The sequence below is a fragment of the Crinia signifera genome, chromosome 1, assembly GCF_055691185.1.
Source record: "Crinia signifera chromosome 1, ASM5569118v1, whole genome shotgun sequence".
In the NCBI taxonomy this organism is placed as follows: Eukaryota; Metazoa; Chordata; class Amphibia; order Anura; family Myobatrachidae; genus Crinia; species Crinia signifera.
Window position 1 is genome coordinate 80475736 of NC_139217.1, and position 25480 is coordinate 80501215.

General features: G+C 45.5%; 1 protein-coding gene across 2 annotated transcripts in view; it reads right to left on the reverse strand.

Moving 5' to 3' along the window:
* The window catches only part of TEC (tec protein tyrosine kinase), a 139895-nt gene that overhangs the window by 70321 nt on the left and 44094 nt on the right, over positions 1–25480 (reverse strand). For both annotated transcript variants that reach the window (XM_083168061.1, XM_083168062.1), the window contains exons 2-3: positions 20452–20629; positions 987–1091 (exon numbers count right to left, since the gene is read on the reverse strand). In XM_083168061.1, coding sequence (XP_083024187.1) covers positions 987–1091; positions 20452–20577 — 231 coding nt within the window. In that variant the 5' untranslated portion in view covers positions 20578–20629. The remainder of the gene's footprint in view (positions 1–986; positions 1092–20451; positions 20630–25480) is intronic.

Below are 25480 nucleotides of genomic sequence, written 5' to 3' on the forward strand. Positions count from 1 at the left end.
ACAGCAGTATGCAGGAGAAACAAGTCATTTGCTATTGTGTTCTCTTGATCTCTTGTTTCCAACCAGACTTTTCGTTTTACCAATAGCAGATTTTACCTGTGGGTTTGTAGGACTGCAGCCCCCCAGTGAAATCGGGTATGTATCATTGGATAAACACCAACTGGGTCGACATGACTGGAGGTCGACATGCATGAAGGTTGACATGGGGTTAGATCAACAGGGTCATTAGGTTAACATGGGGAAGGTTGATAGTCAAAAGGTCTACATTAGGTTTTTCACTTTTGTTACCCGAATGTCAACACAGTTAACATGGACACTGAAACGTATCATCGCTATGCTCAGCACACTATTTTATTCTTCCACCACGCCCTAGTGGATGGTAGAGCATGCAATACCACCTGTCGGCATATGTTGGCTCAAAAAAAACCACATATCGACCATTTGACTGTTGACCTAATGCTTGTGTCGACCTAACCCCATATCCCCCATATCAACCTTCAGTCATGTCGACCTTTATGCATAGATTTCATGTTTCCCATGAAATCTACCATTCAGCTCCATGTACGTAAAGCCAGATGCAGTCTGTGAGATTGCACTGGATTCACTGTCACTGGCAGTGACTTCCTATGGGAAGTCCTACCTGTCAGTCCCAGACACAATGGCAGTCCCATTTAGAGGTGTTCCCTCCTCTATGGTGTCTCTGATCTGCGGGTGCCCTGTGCCTGATGTCAGCTGCATTTGCATGAGAACGCCCAGCATTCCCATTTGTAAACCCCACCACGCCCCCAGCCAGCACACTTGTGTGCGTGTGCCTGGCGAACACCCTGTTAGCCGTGGCCGCACGCACCGTGACCCGGCGTATACACATGCACAGCAATGACCCTGCGCATACGCCCACCATCGGTCCCAATACAAACGTCTATTCGTGTATAAAGCAGATAGAGACTAGCCGTGTACTGGCATAGTGATGAAACAGATGAACATACCTGAAATGGATATTTATTGGGACAAGGAACTGGATCTGTTCCATTCTTTACAACTTCAACACACTTGACTTTAGTAATATCCACTGATCCTTTCTTGTTTTTTTTCTGAAAAAAATAAATAAATAAAATAAAATTCTTGAAACTGGCAAAAATAGATGGCACTTAGGTTGATCAATGAAAATAAATTAAATGCTAACAATTGTGATTGTGTCAAGTAGTAAACAATAATCTCAGTATATTTGAATTTCAGGATTTCATTTTCTACAGCATTTCAAAACACCCCCTGCCCAGACTGAAGCCCGGGGCTGTCCCCGGTGCCACTGTGTGGTGGGAACCAAGCAGATAGCCATAGTGTGTAAAAAAATCGATTTAATAACTATTGGGTTTAGTATGCAGGGACTTGGAGAAACACAAGTCCCAGCAAGTGGGGCATTAACTTAACCAATTGTCAAATAAAATACAAACACATCGTAGAAAATAAAACTTTATTACACACTACATTCACCCATACATACTTACCTACCAGTAGGCCAGTCCTCTTCCCCGGTAGTAATCTATAGGTATATAGGTATATAATATATATATTATACTCACCATTCAATCCTGTGTAGATCGCGTCTTCTTTGGTCCATGTAGCATCCAGGGGTTAAAAATAGTCCCGATACCATAACGGGAGGATTTACCAGTGATGTCATACACTGGGTCCTTCCTCAGCCAATCAGCAGTGGGCTCTGTGGAGCCCGCTGCTGATTGACTGGGGAAGGACCTAGTGTATGAAGTCACTGGCAAATCCACCAGATCGCGGGAGGAGCCCCAAATGCACACACACTTGCGGCTCCTTCAGTTCGTTGTGGTATCGGGACTGTCGGTTTGGGTTTTTTAACCCCTGGATGCTTCATGGACCAAAGAGGACGCGAACTACACCGGATTAGATGGTGAGTTTAATTTATACAGGTACTGTACACCTGTGGATATCTACTGGAGAAGAGGACTGGCCTACGGTGGAACCTATAGGTAAGTATAGTATGTATAAGTGTATTTAGTGTGTATTAAAGTGTGTGTGTGTTTTATTTGACTATTGGTTTACTGCTGGGACTTTTGGTTCTCCGCGCTGCGGGCACCCAGTCAGGGGTTAATGCTTTGGCTGGGGGAGCTTATATAAAAAGTCTCCCCTGGCTGTGGCATTAGCCTGCTGGCTGTTTGGGCCCAGTGCTGAATACAAAATAGGGGGGGTCCTACTCATTTTTTCCCCTGTACTTTGGGAACCAGGACCGGCCCATAAGCCTGGTGCTGGTTATAGAAAAACAGGGGGGACCGCAGTTTTTTGGCCCCTTGTATTTCTACAACCACACTCCGTTTTTCTGTTTTTCAATTATTTAATCATGTATTCTTTTTTGCAAGTAGAATTTTTATTGGGTTTTAAAGGGAAAAATAATCAAATGAAGACTGTACAGTATGTGTAGAGTAAACAGAGAAGCAAAAAATTGCATTAATATATAAATACACATGGTACAGTATTCTTTATAGAAGTGAGTAAGAATGAAACTAATACAATCTGACACATAAAAGTCTAGACAAAAGTGCAAGTCACTTTCACTGTCAAACAGGGGAGAGAGACAATGCCGGAGAGAGAGAAGAGACAGACAAGCAGGAAAGAAAAAGGAAATAAATGTGGGGGCTGCGGACCCCTAATCACCAGTAATATAATCTGAAAAGAAAAACTTGTTAATAAAAAGGGTCAGCAAAAAATGAATTAAAGTAAAGCTTTATAGTGTTCTGAATCAGTTTGAAGGTTAACCAGGGCAGCCAAGTTGTGGAAAAGGCAAGGTGTTTGGATTCCAGTGAGGAAATTAGGTCTTCCATGGTCATATAATAGTCTATCCGATTACACCAAGCTAGGATAGAAGGAGGAGAGCTAGATTTCCAGTGTACAGGAATCACTGCTTTATTGTTGACTGTCATGTTGACCTGAAATTGTATGCAAAATTAATTGCCACTCGCTTTAAATAGCTCCTCCCAGTTCTGGTCGATTTGGATCAGGTGGGATTTGTCTCTGGGCATGAAGCTAGAGATACTACTGCAAAAGTTCTAGATTTAATTAATTTAGCCTCAGGCTGCAAGGCTCCTACCATCCTACTTTCGACTGATGCGGAGAAGGCATTTGACAGGGTAGATTGGGATTTTATTATGGAAATGCTGGAGCATCTGGGTCTGATGGGTCTTCATTTATTCTTTTTTTTACACTTAGAAGCCTGCACGGATGTGACATCCATTCAGTCTCCAGTCAAATACGGTAAACTTGACATTCGTATTTACTTATGAATTCGTATCCAAATTCACCAGTACGAATGATTGTAAATCTGCAGATCAGATAGAACACTATGGCCACATACGGCCGTATTCTGTAGATGACATAGCAATTCGTAACAGCCAAATACGGCTGACCCAGTTGTATATACATACGACAGATCAGCCGCATTCAGCCGCTCACCCAGTCCCGGCCGTATCTTACATGGAATGGGTACAAATGAGTGCATTTGCAGCTATTTGATCTTAGTTACATGATCTGATTCCATGACATTGCTCATCCAATAGAAGGTATAGAACTCTGTTAGAAGCTAAGGAAAGTACAGGTGTCAAATTGCTGGTTTTTGTATTTTTCATTCATGGTGAAAAAGTGATGCTGGGAGATGTAATACTACAAGATAGTAACTTCTAGAGAAACAGGAAATTGTGTCACAGAGGTCCCGCCTTCCGCAGTAAAATACCACAAATATAAAGTCAGCACCAATGAAGCACTTATAGTTTGTTCAGTGAGGGAAGAGTGGAGCAAAAACTATATGGCCACAACACCCAGCAGCACTGCTCAGAATACAGGAAAAAAAAGTTGAAATTCACTGAGTAAAGCAGTGGTTCCAGAACAAAGTAAAGCAGTGGTTCCAGAGCTGGGTGCTGTGGCACCCTGGTGTGCCATAGGCCAATTGTAGGGGTGCCATGGTAATGTTGCCCAAGACCAAATCAAATTATTTATAGTTAATAATTTTTTGTCAATGTAGAGTCATCAATTAATCTCGGTGTAGTGAGCAGTGAGTGTCAGGGTACAGTGCAGTGGGGAATGAATGTAGGAACACATTGGGGTGTATTCAATGCTTTCTGCGATCTGTGACAGCGAGCAGTGCTGCCTGCTCGCTGTCACAGCTCGCAGGGTCAGTATTCAACTGACCCCCTGCCCCACACCGTTTCCCCCCTCCCTAGTTTTTGGAGCGAGGGGGAAATGGCGTATGCGGCCGCTAAAACAGCGAGGCTCGCTGCTAAATGGAACAGACTCCCTGCATTAGCCGCGAGCCTCGCAGTTTGGGGGAATCCTCGCTGTCAAATGACAGAGAGGATTTCCCCGGGGCATTGAATAGGGTGAGCGGCCGGCGCGGGGCTTAAACAGCAAGGATCGCTTGTTTTTGGCGATCTCCGCCGTTTATTCGCCAGCCAAATTGAATACACCCCATTGTGGTGGGAAGTGAATATTATGGCACAGGTTAATGAGAAGAGAATATCGGGGCACCGTGGGAAATGAAAGTCAGGGCCATTGTAGTGGGAAGTGGATGCCAGTGCACAGAGTAGAGCGGGAAGTGAATGTCAGCACATTGTAGCGAAAAGTGAATGTCTGTGCACATTGTAGCAGAAAGTGAATGTCTGTGCACATTGTAGCGAAAAGTGAATGTCAGTGCACATTGTAGTGGGAAGTGGGGTTTAGTGAGGTTGAAAGCCTTGCTTACTGTACCTTGCACCCAATTTTGGATTACTATGGATAGAAGACACCGGAAGGGGAGAAACTTCTGACTAATTAAGCTAATTGGAAACATCCAATTACTTAATTATTCATCATGAGGGTTGCTGCCCAGGTGTGAGCAAGTCCTGTTGATTTTTCATGAAATTAGTGATTTTAGGGAAAAATAAAAACAGACTTGGTCTGGAGGGGCAAGAAAAAAGACCATTTTTTTGTCCCACATTTGTCCCCTTTAAGAATGAGTGATATGAATGTTATGACATTAGTGATAGCAAGCATATCACTCAGGATTAAATGTGGCCATATGTACAGATGTAGCCATGCTTATTGTTACTGCAATATGGCTGCTCGTTCCCATTTGGCGTGCCAAAGTTGACCCGCGGCGCAGAATCTCTACACCACACCATCACCGCTCAATACTGTGCACCCATCACACTCTGGTAGTCATCAAGTTTATCTCAAAATTGGTCCCCTGCTCACCTTGCGTCCCCGTTTCACCCTGCGTCCTCTCCTACCCTGCACCGGCCCTCTCACCCTGTATCCCCCATCTCACCCTGCTTCCTCACTCCCCCTGCGTTCCCCCTCTCACCCTGCATCCCCTCCCACCCTGTGCCCCCCCCTCAACCTGCATCCTCGCCCACCTTGCTATCCCCTCTCACCCTGAGTTCTCTCCCACTCCTCTGTCCTTCTCCTAAATATGTCCTCCTTTCTAACTGTGCCCCTTTCCCACCATGCTCCCACCTTGCTCCCCCCCGCCCAGTGTCCCAATCTCCAATATGTCACTCTCCCACCCTGTGTACCCTTCTGCCCAGCATCCCACCCTTTCGCTGTCCCTCTCCCAAATATATTCTCCTCTCTACTGCTGTCCGTCTCCCACCCCGCATCCTCTTCCACCCAATACCCCCTCCTCTGTACCTCTCCCCATTTGTCCCTCTCCCACCCAGCATTCCCACCACTTCTTCTGTACCTCTCCACAATATGTCTATAGGGGGAGCCCACCGTGAGTTACTACACTGGGTGACACCAACCATAGTGATGCCTCTGCTCCAATAGCCATAGGTACATTGGTACACAGTCAAAAGGAACAACTAATGGGATGTTTTGGAAGTATAAAAGGAAGTACTGTGAAATATTACTCTCAGACTAAACTCCGTGTAAGAGGAAACTATGCAGAAATGTAGAAGTGGCAAGTACCTATTTTATACAGACATATATTAGTTATGTAACCACAGCCAGTGTAGACTCCAGGCTGCAGCATAGAGGGGGTTAATGTACTGAGCTAAACTCTCTGATGGTTTAGCTGGTACCCTCTGGTGGCACGATGATGCTGTATAGTGCGATAAAGGGGCTACATGAGATATTGTTAGTCTATATGATGCCGCCCTGATGCTGTATGTAGCTGCATGATGACATTTGGGTCTAATTGGTGGCATTATAGGGCTATCGGAATAAAGTAGCAGTAAAATAGTGTGTGGTAAGGTGTGAATAGTATGTGTGTTAGATGTCAGGCATCCACCCCCAAACTGTCCCGATTCAGATGGATTAGTCCCAATTTATGGGAATTGTCGCACTGTCTCAATTATGAAGAATTTGCCCCAATTTGTTTACTGTTGGGTGTCAGCAATATTAATTGTAGATAAAAGGGCAGACAGTGGGGTGTCCCTATACAGAGCTAAAGCAGAGCTCAGATCCGTCCTGTGTGGTTCCACCCACTGAGAGCACAAAATCATGATGTTGTGCACAGGGGATAAGGAAGGCAGCTCCAGTCAGTGCAGTGCTGAAGAGGGCATCTTGACAAAGCTCCTTTTGGCTGCACAGACTGCAGGGTGCACATTCAGCAGGATTCCCATTCAGCAGTGATCCTGGCTGCATGGTGCCTTTCCAGGGGCCTTATTCTACTTCACTCTTTCTGACAAAATCCTTCTTAGATGGACAAAACCATGTGCACTGCAGGGGGGCAGATGTAAAATGTGCAGAGAGAATTAGATTTGGGTGAGTTATTTTGTTTATGTGCAGGGTAAATACTGCCAGCTTTATTTTGCACTGCAATATAGATCTCACTTTGAAGTAAAACCCCACCCAAATCTAATTCTCTCTGCACAAGTTACATCTGCCCCATCTGCAGTGCACATGGTTTTGTCCATCTAAGAAGGAATTTGTCAGAAAGAGTGAACCAAAATAACCCCCTGGTACTCTGCAAGCCAGAAGTAAGGACTGTGCGTCAGGTGGTGGGGATGCATGCGTATTGCATCTATTACACACAAAGAGGCAAAGCAGCCTGATGTTTCAACTGCATCTACCTCTGAATCACCTAATTTATGTCACCCACACTGGCTTGTTATTTACCCTGCATAAGCCATTACACATCTTATGTTTTTAATGCATGCATCCAGGAGGGAGTGATGGAGGAGGTCACGTCCCTCTCATCGTCGCTAAAGTCACTGCATTAATGGCCATGCTGGGACTCTTTAATCTATCAGCCGAACCAATAGCCCAAAAAAACACACACACACCAGAAAAGTAGAACTTTATTACACACAAATCCCATATATACTGATACTCACCTACTGTACCTTGACCCTAAGAATCGGTCCACTTGTCCAGTAGTATTCAAGTTTTGGTACCTGTAGAAGGAAATAATACATACCAGCTCCTGTGGCATGGATCCCGTCCTTTTCGTTCCATGTAGCATCCCCGTTATTGGCAAAACAACAAATGCCAAGGACGGACTGGGAGAAGCGCAGCATGTTCTTGTTTACATCTTGCGCTCCTCCCCTCGAAGTGCGCAATGCAGCCAATCAGGAGCTGAGTTCTCCTGACTAATCTGGACAGGCTAAAGCCAAATATGCCGGGAAAATGAGTTCTATTTTCCAGGTGTATTTTCGCAGCAATTACCGGCCATATATAACATACGGCCCCTTAGTAAATTAGAAATCACATTCAACATTTGTTACTTTGCACTACAAATTTCCCATGCACAAAAGATCAATGGTAACTGTGGTTGAATGTTAGTCGGTATGCTCTACTACAAATGATCATACTGTACATTTTTTTCAGTGCAGAAGAGATCATTTTTATATATTTATTAACAGTTTCTTATATAGCGCATACATATTCCGCAGCGCTGTACAGAGAATATTTGAACATTCACATCAGTCCCTGCCCCAATCTATACAATCTATATTCCCTACCACATGTACACGCACACACAGACATTCTAGGGTTAATTTTGTTGGAAGCCAAGTAACCTACCAGTATATTTTTGGATTGTGGGAGGAAACCGGAGAACCCAGAGGAAACCCACGCAAGCACGGGGAGAATATACAAACTCCGCACAGTTAGGGCCATGGTGGGAATCAAACCCATGACCTCAGTGCTGTGAGGCAGTAATGCTAACCATTACACCATCCGTACTGCCCCATACATAACATATACTTCCCAACTGTCCCAATTACAGCACGTCAGTCCCGCTAATTGGACACTGCCCTGCTGTCCCACCCGGGACAGATGAGGGAACCAGTGATCACCACTGCTATGCTCACACAGCAGCTGGTGGTCACTGAACAGATGCCGTATCTAGCAGTGCAGGGAGTGGAGGCGGAGCTGCCCAGCTGCTCAGAGGGCGCTGGACATGCCCTCAAGTTGACGGCAACAGTGGGTCATGCCACGAGACCCAGTTTCTCTTCGATGCACCGCCAACCCCACTCGATTCCACGCCCCCTTTCGATCCAGAATGTCCTGGGTCTACTCCTGCAAAAGCTGTGAGATATGCATGATATCATGTTTTACCACTAGCAGAATGCAACCACTATAATCTGTTATTTTTCAAGCTAAAATATAGCATAAATGTTTATTATTCACACATCCAGCACAGCTTTCATGCATTGTATGCTAATGGCATGTCCATCCTAGGCCAGGTCACCGTCAGGTTCTGACTTCACCACGACCTATACTTCCAGTCCCGATGGTAGAAAGCTTACGCTGTGAAAACTGATGAATTTGCACAAATCTATTTTACTTCCTGATAAGGAAAACGTGACAGTCTACTGTGCACACAGAACATCCTGTATTGCACTGTTGTTTGGGATGTGGTTAAGCTGTAAACACTATAATGCTGAACACGGCGTGCCCAATATTTAAAGCATTGTAACCATGACCGCTTTAGAACTAAACTTTATTTGATTTGTTCACCGATCCAGACATGATACAAAGGGGCAGAAGTGCTAAGTGTCGCTCTTTGGGGGTATTTAGTCCTGATCGCATGACCGCGAATTGGCACGGCAGTCGATTATCGATAGGATGCTCATGTCTATGGCCCATCTAGCTGGAGCAATAAATATAATTTGTAGGAGTGATGCTCTGGTTAGGAGAGAACCAGTAAGAAGACATCTGCAGCTGTCATGAAGTTCATGGAACATTTTGCATTGTGCAGTGAGAGGTGACATTTTGGAAATGTCCTTCAGATGCATACAACAGGATTTACCTACATATGGGTTGAGGAAAGCCCAACAGGTGTACACAGGTCCTAATTCAGCGATTTACGGCATTTTGGAATTCAAGCAAAACCGCTGCTTGAAATATTTGACTGTGCGGAAGATGTATTGAGCCTTGGAGAGTGGTAAAGTGGAAAGAGATAAGGTGCCAATCAATCAACCCGTCTTTTTTTTTTTATTAAACAGTCTGTGGCAAGACAGTTAGGAGCTGATTGGCTGGTACTTTATCTCTGTTCACTTTATTACTCTCCAAGGTTTAGTACATCAGGTCGTGTGTGAGATATTTGTTTTGTCGAATTGTTCAGTTTCTTGTTACGTGGAAAGGTCTTGAGAGAGGTGAAATGTTTCAGGTAATTTCCTAAGGATATGTTAATTGGAAAGTGCATATTGTAGAATGCCAGGATGTTTCAGTTGGTGTAGAGATAGTCACACTATACAATATATCAAGCAATATTGGTATTTGTGACCAACCTGCACAGTCATGGCATCGTGTGTATGCCTAATCAGTAGTTCACTGCATCACTGAATTATCCAACTGCGCGCACCATCCACGTTGTGCCGGGAGAGGATGGGGGCTGCACTGGGGGCAAGGTGTCACTGAACAAAGCCACGCCCCAGTTCACATGCGTATAGTGCAGCATCGCACTCAGTGCAAGATGTACTAAGCTTGAAAAGTGATAAAATGGAGAGTGATAGTCAATCAGCTCACAATTGTCATTTTTCAACCCAGTCTGTACCCTAGAGCTGATTGGCTGGTGATCACTCTCCATTTTTATCTCTTTTCAAGCTTAGTACATCTGGCCCTCAGTGACATCAACCTCAGTGACACCACTTATGCTGGTGGTTGTTCTACAAGTTGCAACATTCCAAAATGTTAAGCATTACAGGGCTTGCTAGGACAGGGCCGGCGCCACCACTAGGCAGCTTTAGGGTGGCAATTGTGAGCAGGACTCCCCCCTTGTTGGAGGTAAGCCCTGCTGCATCACACCCGCCCCCCCCCCTCCGGGCAGTGCGGCATTACCCTGCTGTCGATACCCTGCGTGGTGGTAACCCAGTGTGCGGTTTAAGTGCATACAAAAATGCGGTAAGAACCCGATAACGGGGTTTTAAGCGCATTTTGTGCTTTAGAGCATCCCGTCCTATAAATATAATGAAAGGTGTATCCATGCTGTGATTTCCTTGCTGTAGAGTATAGAGCAGTCTGTGATAGTGGCTGTTTGTCCCTCCGATTTTGTGGGGAAGCTAAATGTTTTTACTTTCGGTAAGAAATAACCACTGCTAATATCTGTGCTGATGGTCATCATTATCAACAGGGATATTTGCAGCATCCCAGACACCCACAACAGACAGTCACCCCTAGATACGAGTTTCAGCAGATCTGATTGCACTTAAGTTAACACATCTATTCTGTACATGGGCGCTTATTCTGGTTGACTTGCAAACCTGCGAATTTCACAGGCTTGCGAGTCCACCAGTTGCCGCCTGCCACATGCGCAGCCGTCGCCCCCCCCCCCCCCCCCCCCCCTCGCTCGCATTGATGTGTTCTAATAATCTATTTGCCGTGGCTGATCACACACAGCGGCTGCACATGCACATAATGGACTATGCACATGCGCTGTCGAAAAACATTGCTCCCCTGCGAGTACACGCAGGGGAGCGAATGAAGCAGAATAAGGGCCATGGACTGCATTAGAACCATCCTGCCCTCCCCCTCTCTAGGCGTATGGAGTTCTATATTTAAAATGCATGCCAGTCTGCAACAGTGCATTTGCGTAAAATTTGCTTTCTGAGAATACACAGTGAAATGCCATGCAAAATATGCTGTAAATTAGCCACTGAATACTAATGTTAATTATGTATTATTCCCCTTTCTCTGATATGGAGCAGAGGTGCCTGTGAGTACATTAACTATTATTGCTAATGCTAGAAGAACAGGCGGATACAGAGATCTAACTAGAACTTGATCTATCCAATTGGCAAGTAACTGTCACTCTTTTCTCTATTGTTCTGCAGTATAACATGTACAGTCTTTGTTAACACAGAGTGGTAGCTGTATACTTGTAAGTTGTGATCTCGGAACCAGTATTCCCTCTAACTACTCTACCTACTGTAGAATACAATGTGATATTGAGTTGTTATATTTTGAATTGCGAACAGATTTATTTCCTGAGAAACTAGATGCTTATAAGTATTATAATGAAGAGGTGGGGTATCACATAACATAGTATTCTGTAATGAAATGTGGTGGCCCTATTCTACTCTTTGTGTTAAGGGCAACACCTTCAATTCTAATACCACTTTTTGTCTTAACCCTTGGAGTGACATCTGTGAGAGATGTGCAAAATATCCGCTACAAATGACAGCCTTGCTCACATTTGTTATATAAAATCAAATAAATAATTTTGTGTAAAAAAAATACATTATATTTCCTATATAAGGTCAACTTTACAGGTCATTATGATAAATAAAAAATGTTTGCTTGCCAATTTTCAAACCTATTTTGACAAATTCATTTGGCGCTCAAAGGGTTAAACCATCCTTGTTCATGTTGTTGATAGCTGGTTTCAACTCCAAATCACGGTATTTACTAAATGTCATTTTGACAATAAACTGAATCTTCTACAGAAATCTCTAAATTTCCAAAAATCACAGCAAAGCTTCAAATAAATAACCACACTGCTTTCATGGTACTGCATGTATCTCCCGTATACACATTGCTGTTCGTTGCGTTGGCCCCCCTCTCTCGCATGGATGTGTTCTAATAATCTATTCGCCGTGGCTGATCGCACACAGCGGCTGCACATGCACATAACGGACTATGCGGATGCGCCGTCGAAAAACATTGCTCCCCTGCGAGTACACGTAGGGGAGCGAATGAAGCAGAATAAGGGCATATTTCCACTTAAATTTCTATATTACTGTCCTATCCCACTTTCCACAACGACTTGCTCAAAAGATTCATTCAGATGTAAATAATTCATATATTTCTTATATCTTATTTTTCAAAAATTCTCTCACAGCTTATAATGTTTCCCACACACAGGCCCTTATTCTGGTTCAGTTACAAAGGCAAATTCCTTCTCAAATGGACAAAACCATGTGCACTGCAGGTGGGGCAGATGTTACTTGTGCAGAGAGAATTAGATTTGGGTGGGGTTTTACTTCAAAGATCTATATTGCAGTGTAGAAATAAAGCAGTCAGTATTTTCCCTGCACAGAAACAAAATAACTCACCCAAATCTAATTCTCTCTGCATATGTTACATTTCCCCCCCCCCCCCTGCAGTGCACATGGTTTTGTCCATTTGAGAAGGAATTTGCCTTTGCGAGTGAACCAGAATAAGGACCACAGTGCGATTCTCATATATGTTTTGAACTTTTTAGTTCAAATCGCCTCGCTTGTAGTCCAAGTCACACTGTGTGCGCAGTCCTGTGTAGTTCCCATTGCAAGCCAAAAAAAGTATGCGCAGGAGATCGAGTAGAGATCTAGTTCAAATCACACACTATTGTAGTGTATTGCATGCAATATGAACTAGATGTGATCTAGTACAAAAGGTACCTGCACAAATAGCACCGTGCGTCAGAATGCTTGTGACTGTGATGCTTAATAACTCAGGTCATACTACCAGTGCGACCATGTAGTGCAAGTGGGGGGGGGGCACAACATTTAAACATACTGTGCACGTGTTCATGTATATAATATGTGTGCTGGATGGAGCGCCTGGGGATCAGCATGCTTTACACACTTCTAAGCCTGTCTACGAGATGCTTGCATGCCCTGCTTCGGCGGAGCCCTCCGCCGCATTGCAGGAGGGTTTTGTACAGAATTTCAAAACTCTGATCATGTGCTGAATCTGGGTGTGGTGCTGGATGGTGACTTGATACTTAAACATCAGGGGCGAAATGTAATAGGGTGCGATTTTTTAGACATGTGCGATTTTTGGTCAAAAACGGCCGAAATCGCACATTTTCCGAAAATCGCACATTTAATAGGTTGAAAATCGCGGTAAAAAAATCGCACTTTTTACCGCGAAATCGCACTTTTAGAAGTGCGATTTTTAGTCACATTTCAATTCGCATCCAGATGTTTTCCCATTATAAAGTATACAACTCGCAAATGTAATAGGGTGCGATTTTTGGTCAATGTTACCAAAAATCGCAAAAAAAATAGACCAGGTTCTGACAGGCGAATTTGACAGAACCATGCACAGATCATTGAGATCTGTGCATGGTTCTGTTAATAAAAATGTGTAAAAGTGTTTTTATAAAAAAAAAAACGGCGTGGGGTCCCCCCTCCTAAGCATAACCAGCCCCGGGCTCATTGAGCCGGACCTGGTTCCAAAAATACGGGGGAACAAAAAGCATAGGGGTCCCCCGTATTTCTGAAACCAGCCCCGGACTCTTGGACCGGTCCTGGTTCCAAAAATACGGGGGACAAAAAATCTGGGGTCCCCCGTATTTTGAAACCAGCACCGGGCTCCAACAGCCCGCGGTGTCATGCCACAGCCGGGGGACACTTTTTATACAAGGTCCCCCGGCCAAAACATGAGCACCGTGGCTGGTCAGCCTTGGACGGGGTACCTGGAGGAGTGGGGACCCCCCCAATAAAGGGGTCCCCCCCCCCCAGGCTTCACCCGTCCAGGGCTGAAGCCCGGGGCTGTCACCGGCGTCCGTGGCCAGTGGACGCCGGCCTGATAGGGTTAAATCCATCATACATATCATTACATTGCTTTTTACCGGCGAACTACAAGTGCCAGCAGACCTCCCCCGCATGCTGGGACTTGGAGAACCACAAGTCCCAGCATGCAGGGCATTAATGGGCCCGCTGGGACTTGTAGTCCACCTGTAAAAAGAATGTTTATAAAAAACACACACACAGAGAAGTACAAGTTTATTACACACACACACCTCAATTTTACACCAGCGTTACTTACCATTCCTGGATCCAGCGCTGGTCTGGCTGCTTTACAGCCGGCTCCCCCCGCACTGACAGGCAGCAGGGAGAATCGTCTTTCTCCGTTGCCTGTCACCGGCTTTCTCCGTAGCTTCTGTAGCTCTGTCCCAGTGCTACAGAGGCTGAGAGTGTGATTGGCTGAGCTACAGTATGCGTCTCCATGGAGACGCATAGCTCAGTCCTGATTGGCTGAGCTATGCGTCTCCATGGAGACGCATACTGTAGCTCAGCCAATCACGCTCTCAGCCTCTGTAGCACTGGGACAGAGCTACAGAAGCTACGGAGAAAGCCGGTGACAGGCAACGGAGAAAGACGATTCTCCCCGCTGCCTGTCAGTGCGGGGGGAGCCGGCTGTAAAGCAGCCAGACCAGCGCTGGATCCAGGAATGGTAAGTAACGCTGGTGTAAAATTGAGGTGTGTGTGTGTGTAATAAACTTGTACTTCTCTGTGTGTGTGTTTTTTATAAACATTCTTTTTACAGGTGGACTACAAGTCCCAGCGGGCCCATTAATGCCCTGCATGCTGGGACTTGTGGTTCTCCAAGTCCCAGCATGCGGGGGAGGTCTGCTGGCACTTGTAGTTCGCCGGTAAAAAGCAATGTAATGATATGTATGATGGATTTAACCCTATCAGGCCGGCGTCCACTGGCCACGGACGCCGGTGACAGCCCCGGGCTTCAGCCCTGGACGGGTGAAGCCTGGGGGGGGGGACCCCTTTATTGGGGGGGTCCCCACTCCTCCAGGTACCCCGTCCAAGGCTGACCAGCCACGGTGCTCATGTTTTGGCCGGGGGACCTTGTATAAAAAGTGTCCCCCGGCTGTGGCATGACACCGCGGGCTGTTGGAGCCCGGTGCTGGTTTCAAAATACGGGGGACCCCAGATTTTTTGTCCCCCGTATTTTTGGAACCAGGACCGGTCCAAGAGTCCGGGGCTGGTTTCAGAAATACGGGGGACCCCTATGCTTTTTGTTCCCCCGTATTTTTGGAACCAGGTCCGGCTCAATGAGCCCGGGGCTGGTTATGCTTAGGAGGGGGGACCCCACGCCGTTTTTTTTTTAACTTTTTTTTTTTTTGCACAAAAGCGCATTTATAAAAATGCGCACATTTTCATGACTGAAAATGCGCACATTTTCATGACTAAAAATCGCGGCAAATCGCGGCAAATCGCATTTTTTTGCCGCTAATTCGCATCTCATTACATATGCGAATTCGCGGCAAAAAACGCGATTTTTAAAGGTGCGATTTGGTGCGATTTTTTTTTAGTCTAAAAAATCGCACCCTATTACATTTCGCCCCAGGTATCAGCCACAATCAAATCCTCATTCCTTCATCTGAGGAACATAGCCAGAATCAAACACTTACAGTTGGGCTCATAAGTTTACATTCCCTAGTAGAATTTGTGATTTTTCCATTTGTCAGAGAATATGAATGATAACTCACAAACTTTTCTTTCACTCATGGTTATTGGTTGGGTGAAGCCATTTATTGTTAAACAACTGTGTTTACTGCTTTTAAATCATAATGAGAACAGAAACTACCCAAATAGCCCTGATGAAAAGTTTACATACCCTGGAGATTTTGGCCTGATAACATGCACACAAGTTGACATAAACGGGTTTGAATGGCTACTAAAGGTAACCATCCTCACCTGTGATCTGTTTGCTTGTAATCAGTGTGTGTGTGTATAAAAGGTCAGTGAGTTTCTGGTCTCCTGAAAGACCCTTGCGACTTTCATCCAGTGCTGCACTGACGTGTCTGGAATCTGAGTCATGAGGAAAGCAAAAGAATTGTCAAAGGATCTGCAGGAAGAGGTAATTGAACTGTATAAAACAGGAAAGGGATATAAAAAGATATCCAAGCAATTGAGAATGCCAATCAGCAGTGTTCAAACTCTAATTAAGAAGTGGAAAATAAGGGATTCTGTGGAAAACAAATCACATTCAGGTAGACCAACAAAAATTTAAGCCACAACTGCCAGGAAAATTGTTTGGGATGCAAAGAAAAATCTACAAATAACTTCAGCTGAAATACAGGACTCTCAGAAAAAAAGTGATGTGGTTGTTTCAAGATGCACAATAAGGAGGCATTTGAAGAAAAATGGGTACTTATGTAGTATCTGGGCTGCCGATTTTTTGATTGTATGCCTTAAGTTAAGGCATACAATCAGATGCGATGCGATGCGATATCGCATCGCATCGCATCCGATATCGCATCCGATATCGGATGCGATGACCCGATTTTTCCATAGGAATCAATGTTAAAATGATTCCTATGGAAAAATGGGTCCTTTTCATACCCCTACTATCCAAGTGGGCATGGAGTTGGATATAAACCTGTGGCGAGCGTAGCGAGCCACCGAGCCCGAAGCGTGGCGAGCGAAGCGAGCCCCGCGAGGGGACGGTATTCGTCCCCTCGCGGGGCTCGCTTCGCTCGCCACGCTTCGGGCTCGGTGGCTCGCTACGCTCGCCACAGGTTTATATCCAACTCCATGCCCACTTGGATAGTAGGGGTATGAAAAGGACCCATTTTTCCCATTGAATTCCATGTTAAAATGGACTCAGTCCATTTTAACATTGATTCCTATGGAAAAATCGGGTCATCGCATCGCATCGCATCGCATCGCATGGTCGCATGCGATGCGATGCGATCTCCCGATCCGACCCGATTTAGAAATCGGCAGCCCAGATACTACATAAGTACCGAAAAATGGGCTGCATGGTCGAGTCACCAGAATAAAGCCATTACTACACTAATGCCAGAAAGAGCACAGAGACAAGCCTAAAACTTCTGGAACAAAGTCATTTGGAGTGATGAGACCAAAATGTAACTTTTTGGCTACAACCATAAACGTTACATTTGGAGAGGAGTCAACAAGGCCTATGATGAAAGGTACACCATTCCTACTGAGGTGGATCACTGTGTGAGCTACAAAGGCACTGGAAACTTGGTCAACATTGATGGCAAGATGAATGCAGCATGTTATCAGAAAATGCTGGAGGAAAACTCATCAGCCAGGAAGCTGCGCATGGGATGTACTTGGACGTTCCAACATGACAATGATCTAAAACACAAGTCCAAGTCTTCCTGTCATTGGCTACAGCAGAAAAAAGTGAAGGTTCTGGAGTGGCCATCTCAGTCTCCTGACTTCAATATCATTGAGCCACTCTGGGGAGATCTCACATGTGCAGTTCCTGCAAGACAGCCCAAGAATTTACAGGATCTGGAGGCTTTTTGCCAAGAAGAATTGGCAGTTTAACCATCTGAGAAAAAAAAGACCCTCATCCACAACTACAGATGGGTCTGTTCCCATCCTTGCAGGGGATGGCGCTGGCGTCGCCAGCCGCCATCCCCCGCCAGCGCCATGGCGATCGTGAGAAGGGGACGCGCGCGCACGAGAGGCGCGCGCGCCCCCTTCCGACGGCGCTTCCAAACGTTTCCCCGGGTCCCCGCCGCCTGCCCGCACCCCCCCTAACCCCCCCCTAACCCCGTCCGTCTCCCTGAGGCGGAGACGGACAGGGTTTCCGCCACGCTAGCGACGGAGACTGAGACGCGCGTGCGCGTGAGACGCACGCGCGTCTCAGTCTCCTCGCTGGCGAGGCTGCTGGTGGGTCGCCAGCGCGTACGTTCTGGCGACCCGCCAGCAAGGATGTGCATAGGCACATACTGTACCAACAAAAGACTTCAAGATGTCATTGGTGTTAAAGGGGGAAATACACGGGATTAAGAACTGGGGTATGTAAACTTTTGTTCAGGGTCATTGGGGTAGTTTCTTTTGTCATTATGATTTAAAAATAATAAACACAGTTGTTTGACAATAAATGGCTTCACCCAACCACTAAACATGAGTGAAAGAAAAGTTTGTGAGTTATCATTCATATTCTCTGACAAATGGCCATAAAATCACAAATTCTCCCAGGGAATGTAAACTTTTGAGCACAATTGTAATTCCCTCAGAAGAACTGCCAAAAGTTAACTGCAGCGCCCTTTACCTTGGTCTCCCAGCAAAAGAATTGCACCGATTACAGCTGGGACGAAGCACAGCTGCCAGGCTGTTAACCTAGGACTGGTTCCAGAACCCCTGACCTTCACCATCCTAACCGTACATACCTTTCCAGGAGCCTGGGGTGACTTTCTGCTGCAGCTTCACCCCGCAGCCAGGTAAGACGGCTTGCTCCACACTAATGACAGCGGATGTCCCTGCTGTCATTCTACTATAAAAGCACTCCACCCTGACTGGATGAAAGCATCTCCATGGAGAAGCCTACAGCCAATCAGGGCTGAGTGCTTGTATAGCAGGGTGACAGTGGGGATCCCCTCTGTCATTAGTGCGGAGGAAGCTGGCTCACCCCACAGTTAGTGTGAGGGGAGCCGGCTCACCCCGCAGTCAGTGATAGGGGAGACCTCTCACCCCACAGTCAGTGCACGGTGAAGCTGCAGCAGAGAGTCACCGCTGGAGCCTGGAATGGTATGTATAATGGTGTAAAATTAGTGTATGCATTAATGTTATACTTTTCTCTGTGGGTGTGTTTTAATTTGAACATTCTTTTTACAGGTGAACTACTGTACAAGTCCAAGGGGTCCATTAATGCCCTTCATGCTTGGACTTGTGGTTCTCCAAGTCCCAGCATGCGGGGGAGGCCTGCTGGGACTTGTAGATTGACTGTAAAAAGCAATGTTGTGTTTTTTTTTTACATGTTTCAGCCCGGCATCCATCGCCTAGGGATGCCGGGGACAGCCCCGGGCTTCAGCCATGGACGGGTGAAGCCTGGGGCGATGACCCCTTTATTGAGGGGCTCCCCCAGGTACCCCATCCAAGGCTGACCAGTCATGGTGAGCATGGTACGGCCGAAGGACCTTACGTAAAATGGGTCCCCCGGCTTTTGCATGACACTGCGGGCTGTTGGGTTCCAGTGCTGGTTCCAAAATATGGGTGACCCCCAGTTTTTTGTCCCCCATATTTTTGGAACCAGGACCGGTCCACGAGTCCGGGGCTGGTTTCAGAAATACGGGGGACCCCTACAATTTTTGTCCCCCATATTTTTAGAACCAGTTCCGGCTCAATGAGCCCGGGGCTGGTTGTGCTCAGAAGGGGGGACCCCAACACCATTTTTTTATAAATACATACCGCACACTTTCAGGTCAAAAAAAAATTGCACATATCTAATAATTCGCACATTTTCATGACTAAATTTCGCTCATCTACTAATTTGCTCATTTACATGACTAAAATTCTCACATTTTCATGACTAAAAATTGCACCATATTGCACTTTTCACTCGCAAAATCGAATTTGATTAAATAGTCTCACTTTTTTTTTTTTTAATTAGCGATTTCGGAAAATGCGATAATGTGCGATTTTAGAACCTTACTAAAAATCGCATCCCATTAAATGTCCCCCAAGGACTCTGATGTGAAAACTTAAGTGCAATAATACCATCAGTTTTTGCTTGCACAAGTTGTTACATTCCTCGTCATTAAATATATATATGTCTAATTATTTGTAGAAATCCATATTGTTATTTTAATACCCCCGGGAGGTTATATCTATGTCAGTTTTCATTTTTTTTATCCATGCTGTTATAAATAAATATAAATTACAAATTTTATCATTTTTGTTCATTTGTGATTTAAGCGCCACCTGGATTCCTCTGTGTTTTTGTCTACATTTTGTAGGCAGCAATTCCTCCATTCAGGTGAATGCTGACTTACAAACACTCCTGAGCTGTTGACACAAATCCCTTTTTCTTTTGTTAACTGAACCAGCCCCATTCTAGCCACATAATCCCCATTCTCTACTCCCTCCACTGACCCTACATGACCAAGGCCCAAGGTACATGAAGCAGCTTCTGATTCCATACTGCTCCACCTGATTATTGCGAGCTGTAGATGAAGGACTTTTAGCAGTACCTATAATCTCCCCTAATTCTTCTGGGGGTTGGGCTTTAAGCCATGCGGCTCCAACTCCATGGAACTCGCTTCCCTGCACAGATTGACAGGCCCCCACTCTAGAATCCTTCAAAAACAGACAAAAGACTTTCCTGTTTACTCAAGTATTTCCATAACTCCCTTAAGTATCTCCATTCTCTCTGTATCTGAAAAGCTTTTCTGTACTTCATTGCTCCTGTACTGTATTACGTTCATTCTATCTGTTAAGCGCCTTGAGTCCTATTGGAGAAAGCGTGCTATAAAAATAAAATTATTTTTATTACTCTTATTATAACTACTGTGTTCCTTACCTCATAGTAGGTAAGCTTGGACTTTGTAAGTACAAATAGTCTTTCCTTGTAGTTTAAAGGGGATGTCCTCTTTTTCTGCTGTGACCTTTTATAGAAAGTTTCTTCAAGTATAATTTCTGAATTCATTTCAGTTTTCTGCTCACTGGTTTCCCTGCCATTGAAATTGAAGCTTGGTAAACTGAAAAACAAAAGAGCATTGTAGTTAGTACAAAATGTGCAGATTTTTTTATTTTTCTTTGAGTGGTATAAAAGGGGTAAATGTGATAGCCTGATAATTGAGGGCATGTATGCATGGATCCAATTAGCCACTGAAATCACTGCACAAGGAAAATTGTTATTAGCCTCGTAATTTTACACCAAGAACCATTCAATTATAGGCCCTTTTCCATGCAGGGTAAATCAGTAGGATAAATGCCTGGAGCTCAGGGTTAATGTGCACAAAGCACCTGCTATAATCATAGGTGCCAATTCTGTGGCTGCTTGAGGGCCCGAGCACCCACGGAAATTGATAAGCGCCCACCCGCCCGTGTCCCACTGCACTCCCCCTCCCTCGTCACTAGCACAGGTACTGTGGGGGCATTTATGTACCTGCACTGTGGGGGCATTTATGTATTTGGCACTGTGGGGGCATTTATGTATTTGGCACTGTGGGGGCATTTATGTATTTGGCACTGTTGCCATAATTTGAATATTGGAGACAACTGTGCTGCGTAATATAAAGCAGTATTATTTTGAGGCCACGCCCCTTTCCCATGAAGCCACTCCCCTATATTTTTGGCTGGAGCACCCACCAGCAAAATCATAAATCGGCATCTATGGCTATAATGGCATAAGGCCCTACTCAACAAAGATTTCTGTTCCAGCCTCCCTCAGACTCAGGACCGGATGGATCAAGATTTAAAAAAGTGATACCATGGACAGTGGGCTGGGTTTGAACTGGCTTTATCACTTGAAGCTTGATACATCTGGCCCTCAAAGAGAAATCACATTTGGGCCCTTATTCTGGTTCACTCGTAAAGGCAAATTCCTTCTCAAATGGACAAAACCACGTGCACTGAGATCTATATTGCAGTGTAAAGATCAAGCAGTCAGTATTTTCCCTGCACAGAAACAAAATATTCCACCCAAATCTAACTCTCTCTGCACACGTTACATCTGCCCCCCTGCAGTGCACATGGTTTTGTCCATTGGAGAAGGAATTTGCCTTTGCAAGTGAACCAGAATAAGGGCCTTGGTGTAGCCTCTGTGCGCTTATCATGACCTGCAATTAAATTACCCCAGCCACTGCATAAGCCAACAGCTAATTAGAGTGGCTAATTGACTCCCCCCCTTCAAGAGACATGCCGACAATACTGGCATTGTAAATTCAGGTCAGGAGTATGATGATGATGAGCAAATCAAGTTATCACTCTGCACTGCATGGTTATAAATAAATGCTGATCTTTACCTGTATTCAGAGATGGCTGCCTGTATGTGACTGCGTCCTGCCCATCCAACCTTATAGAGGATACTTTTTAGTTAGAGTTATAGGTTGTTTTTTTTTACTTGAAAGTGGCACTGAAAGCCCAAGTGTATGTTTTCATTCCACTGCCAATGCATGACCTGGCACGCAGGAACATTCCTTAGTTGCCATGCGTTTAATGATTCATTACACCCCATGGTCAATCAATTATGAATAACTGTACTAATAATAATAACTGAATAATCTTACGGACTGTAATAACTGATTATTAAGTTATTACTGTACTGTAATAACTGAATCAGCCGTTCCTCCACAGCTCATATAACAGCCATTCCTCAGCAGCTCATCTTACAGCCATTCCTCAGTAGCTCATCTAACAGCCATTCCTCAGCAGCTCATCTTACAGCCATTCCTCCGCAGCTCATCTTACAGCCATTCCTCCGCAGCTCATCGAACAGCCATTCCTCAGCAGCTCATCTTACAGCCATTCCTCCACAGCTCATCGAACAGCCATTCCTCAGCAGCTCATCTTACAGCCATTCCTCAGCATCTCATCTAACAGCCATTCCTCAGCAGCTCATCTTACAGCCATTCCTCAGCAGCTCATCTTACAGCCATTCCTCCGTAGCAGCTCATCTAACAGCCGTTCCTCCACAGCTCATCTAACAGCCATTCCTCAGCAGCTCATCTTACAGCCATTCCTCAGCAGCTCATCTAACAGCAATTCCTCCGCAGCTCATCTTACAGCCGTCCATCTGCAGTTCATCTTACAGCCATTCCTCAGCAGCTCATCTAACAGCCATTCCTCAGCAGCTCATCTAACAGCCAATCCTCAGCAGCTCATCTAACGGATTCAGTATGAAATCCCGGCGGTCGGGATCCCGGCGTTCAAAATCCCGACGCCGGAATCCCGACCGCCGAAATCCCGACAAGGGGGGGACGTGGATCGCCCCCTCTTGCGGGCTCGCTGCGCTCGCCACGCAGCGGGCCCAGTGCGCTCGCCACGCAGCGGGCCCGGTGCCTCGCTACGCTCGGCACGCTAATTTATTCTCCCCTCCAGGGGTGTCGTGGACACCCACGGAGGGAGAAAGTGTCGGGATTTCGGCGGTCGGGATTCCAGCGTCGGGATTCTGAATGCCGGGATCCCGACCGCCGGGATTTAAACTGCATCCCCATCTAATAGCCATTCTTCTGCAGCTCATCTTACAGACGTTCCTCCGCAGCTCATCTTTCAGCCGTTCCTCCGCAGCTCATCATACAGCCATTCCTCCGCAGCTCATTTTACAGCCATCCCTCTGCAGCTCATCTAACAGCCATTACTCAGCAGCTCATCGTACAGCCATTTCTCAGCAGCTCATCCTACAGCCGTTTCTCCGCAGCTCATCTTACAGCCATTCCTCAGCAGCTCATCTTACAGCCGTTCCTCAGCAGCTCATCTTACAGCCGTTCCTGCGCAGCTCATCTTACAGCCATTCCTCAGCAGCTTATCGTACAGCCATTTCTCAGCAGCTAATCTTACAGCCGTTTCTCCACAACTCATTTTACAGCCATTCCTCAGCAGCTCATCATACAGCCGTTTCTCCGCAGCTCATCTTACAGCCCTTCCTCAGCAGCTCATCGTACATCCGTTCCTCCGCAGCTCATCTTACAGCCATTCATCAGCAGCTCATCCTACAGCTATTACTACTCTCATGAAGACACTATAAATGGTTCTACAAACTAAAGATTTTATTGGATTATATGGACTTTCAGATTACAGTCAGTATGTTTCTAGTATCACTAGTCTACCTCTGTCTCTGTCTACCTCTGAGGAGAAACCCAATTAAGCCTCCAAGTTTCCTACATTTTTCCTCCAGCAATAACCAACCCTGTCGTCCTGCTCCGAGTCCAGATAACTCATAGGTTCTGACAATGCCTGGAACATTATGGGGCAGATGCAGAGCTGAATGTTCGCCCATTTGCAGCCTGTATCTTGTCGAATTGCACTGCGCATACTTGGTTCCAGAGGGGCAGTCTCACATAGGTACAGTCAGTGTAGGCTTTTCCTGCCAATGTCTCCCATGCAGACCTTTGAACCTCGTACAGAGCCGTTGGAGGTGGACAAAGAGGACTATGATTTCTTGGGTTATTCAGACCTGATCGCTGCTGTGCGATTTTGCAGAACCCTCCGCCCAGACAGAGTAAAAACCCACCTGGGTAAGTCTGCGGATGGCTTATGAAAATATTGCCAGCTGCAAATCCATTCGCAACTCACTCACCGCTGAATGATTTCTCCAGTCTGTGAAAGTCTGTGCATAACCCTGACCCTTCCAAAGCATGTGATAGAAACAGGCCCTCCTGAAAAGGCCTGGGCAGGTCTGTTTTATTTTTCTGACATACCCAGAAAACAACTGGTTACCACCCCCCAAACACCGGCTTCCTGTCAAGTTCCGAGAGGATTGCATTTTAAAAAATTCAGGGTTCTTTTGTCACTGTTTGGCTTAGCGCATGCATACGGTGATCGGCATGCATGCGCAGTCTTCAATGATCGATTGCTGTGCTAATCCCACAACAGAGAATGAGTCTAAAAATAGTGCTATGCAGAGTGTTGGGGGTGAGATGGGTGCTTTGGGAAGGTTAAAAAACCAAGCGAACCCATCTAGAAGTGAAAATAGTCACATTTTACATTTTGTTTTATAAAGGAAAGAAGAGTACATGGTGGTATGCATTTAAATGCCTCTTAAGTGAATGGAAGCAGAGTATAAAAAATGTCTCCCAGGGCTCTCAGTTGTAGTGAAAATCATATATATATATATATTATTTCCAATCTACCCTACAGCATGCTGGCAGAAATAGCACTTTACACCAGCTTGTTCTGGTGCTGTTATAATGCAAGTGCTTGAGTTCCTTGGCTTCAACCTTCTTAAGATTCCTTTTTTTTTTAGCACATTATGAACACCTACTGTATATGCTCTTTAACCCATCCTTGTGCATTTCCTATGTCCAACATGGCAAACTTGTGACTGCCCAAGCAACACTAATATACCAAGAACACCAATCCAATACTGCTGACCCAATAGACCACATACATAACTACATTTTCCTTCCTCCATTCTATGCCAATCGCGTCATGAAACCAGCAGTGAAGCTGCTTTCCAATACAAGGATTTCAGAACAGCTGTCCAACATCAGTAAAGCTGGCCATACACTTGTTGGACACTTTTCACCTGATTCCAACGGATCGGGCTGAAAAGTCGGGTGTAAACTGCCTGCACATCCGACCTCTGACTCGGACAGCCTCCCGGCAGCGGGGAATGGGATTGCATGCAATATATTACATGCAAAAGGACTGCAAGCAATATATGGCATCTGATCCTGCCGCCCAGGATGGTTCCGGGTGACTCAAGGGGGAACAGCTGCAACTTCTCCCCTTGGAGAATTCACTGTAATGTATGAGTACCTTAAGGTCTCCTGGACGTTGCGGGAGAGTAGTCATTTATATCACAGTTGAGAATCGCATGACTTGAGACTTTTCACACCCCCTAATTGTACAGATAGAGAGTCACAGTGTACATGTTCTGACTATTG